General features: G+C 33.9%; 1 protein-coding gene across 1 annotated transcript; it reads right to left on the bottom strand.

Annotated features, from left to right (window-relative positions):
- Positions 1–257: 257 nt before the first annotated feature.
- LOC120990643 (oocyte zinc finger protein XlCOF22-like) lies at positions 258–1,642 on the bottom strand. The gene is made up of 2 exons (XM_040419559.1): positions 1,627–1,642; positions 258–1,448 (listed from the first exon to the last, which is right to left on the bottom strand). Exons 1-2 carry the CDS (start codon positions 1,640–1,642, stop codon positions 478–480), a joined length of 987 nt encoding a protein of 328 aa, XP_040275493.1. The 3' UTR covers positions 258–477.
- Between the last annotated feature and the right edge of the window lie 310 nt (positions 1,643–1,952).

Here is a 1,952-nt window from a genome sequence, read left to right as displayed (position 1 = left end):
CTGGAGGTAAACAAGGCTCTTTTTCTCTTCCGAGAAATATATTGTAGTTGTTTCGTTGATCCAGAATAATTCCACCCAAAAAATAAATATTCTTATTGGCTTTTAAGCTAGAGATGCACGGTGACATCAAATGATTTGTTGCATTGTGACACTACATATAATGACTGTCAATAAGTTCACAATGCGACTATAAAAAATACAACACTTGGATACTTGGTCGCAGGTCATATGCGACTTTCCCATGATAGAACACAATGCAAGTCATGTGCAACTACAACTTGTGCAATTTGGTAGATATTTTTTATTGCCAAATCTTCGCTTCGCTACACAACAGCAAGAATAAGATGGGTTTGTTAAACTTATTTTTTGCTCTTATAGCATTTCCCATATCTAAAAAACAATATAGTATCTTCTGATCTGGTGAGCTTTAGAATTTTAGTTCCTTTTTACAATGCATTTTCAACATATAGAATATCATCATGACTTCATACCTGTATGAATTTTCTTATGCCTAACAAAATGATATTTATCTAAAAAATATTTCCCACATTCTGAACATGAATACGGCTTTTCTCCTGTGTGACTTCTCTGATGAATGTTAAGTTTGGCTTTAGTAGTAAAACATTTCTCACACTCTGAACATGAATATGGCTTCTCTCCTGTGTGACTTCTCCTATGTATAACAAGACTGGATTGATCTGTAAAACATTTCCCACATTCTGAACATGAATATGGCTTTTCTCCTGTGTGACTTCTCTGATGAATGTTAAGTTTGGCTTTAGTAATAAAACATTTCTCACACTCTGAACATGAATATGGCTTCTCTCCTGTGTGAATTTTCTTATGTTTAACAAGACCTGATTTATCTTTAAAACATTTCTCACATTGTGAACATGAATATGGCTTCTCTCCTGTGTGACTTCTCTCATGTATAACAAGATGGAATTTACTTGTACAACATTTCCCACATTCTAAACATGAATATGGATTCTCCCCTGTGTGAATTCTCTCATGTTTAACAAGATCTGATTTATATGTAAAACAGTTCTCACATTTCAAACATGAATATAGTTTCTCTCCTATGTGAATTCTCCTATGTTGAACAAGACTGGATTTATCTGAAAAACATTTCCCACATTCTGAACATGAATATGGTTTCTCTCCTGTGTGACTTCTCCTATGTTTAACAAGACTGGAATTATCTATAAAACATTTCCCACATTCTGAACATGAATATGGTCTCTCTCCTGTGTGACCTCTCCTATGTATAACAAGACTGGATTGATCTGTAAAACATTTCCCACATTCTGAACATGAATATGGCTTCTCTCCTGTGTGAATTCTCTTATGTCTAACAAAATTGGATTTATCTGTAAAACATTTCCCACATTCTGAACATGAATATGGCTTTTCTCCTGTGTGACTTCTCTGATGAACGCTAAGTTTGGCTTTAGTAGTAAAACATTTCTCACATTCTGAACATGAATATGGCTTCTCTCCTGTGTGAATTTTCTTATGTTTAACAAGACTTGATTTATCTTTAAAACATTTTTCACATTGTGAACATGAATATGGCTTCTCTCCTGTGTGACTTCTCTCATGTATAACAAGATGGAATTTACTTGCATAACATTTCCCACATTCTGAACATAAATATGGCTTCTCTCCTTTGTGACTTTTGTTATGCCTAACAAGACTGGATTTATCTGTAAAACATTTCCCACATTCTAAACATGAGTATGGATTCTCCCCTGTGTGAATTCTCTCATGTTTAACAAGATCTGATTTATATTTAAAACAGTTCTCACATTCTGAACATGAATATGGTTTCTCTCCTGTGTGACTTCTCCTGTGTATAACAAGTTTGGATTTATCTATAAAACATTTCCCACATTCTGAACATGAATATGGCTTTTCTCCTGTGTGAATTCTCTCATGTATAATAAAATGTG

The sequence above is a fragment of the Bufo bufo genome, chromosome 2 (assembly GCF_905171765.1).
Source record: "Bufo bufo chromosome 2, aBufBuf1.1, whole genome shotgun sequence".
Classification (NCBI taxonomy): Eukaryota; Metazoa; Chordata; class Amphibia; order Anura; family Bufonidae; genus Bufo; species Bufo bufo.
The sequence above is the reverse complement of the archived record's forward strand: the minus strand, read 5'-3'. Positions and strand labels throughout refer to the sequence as shown.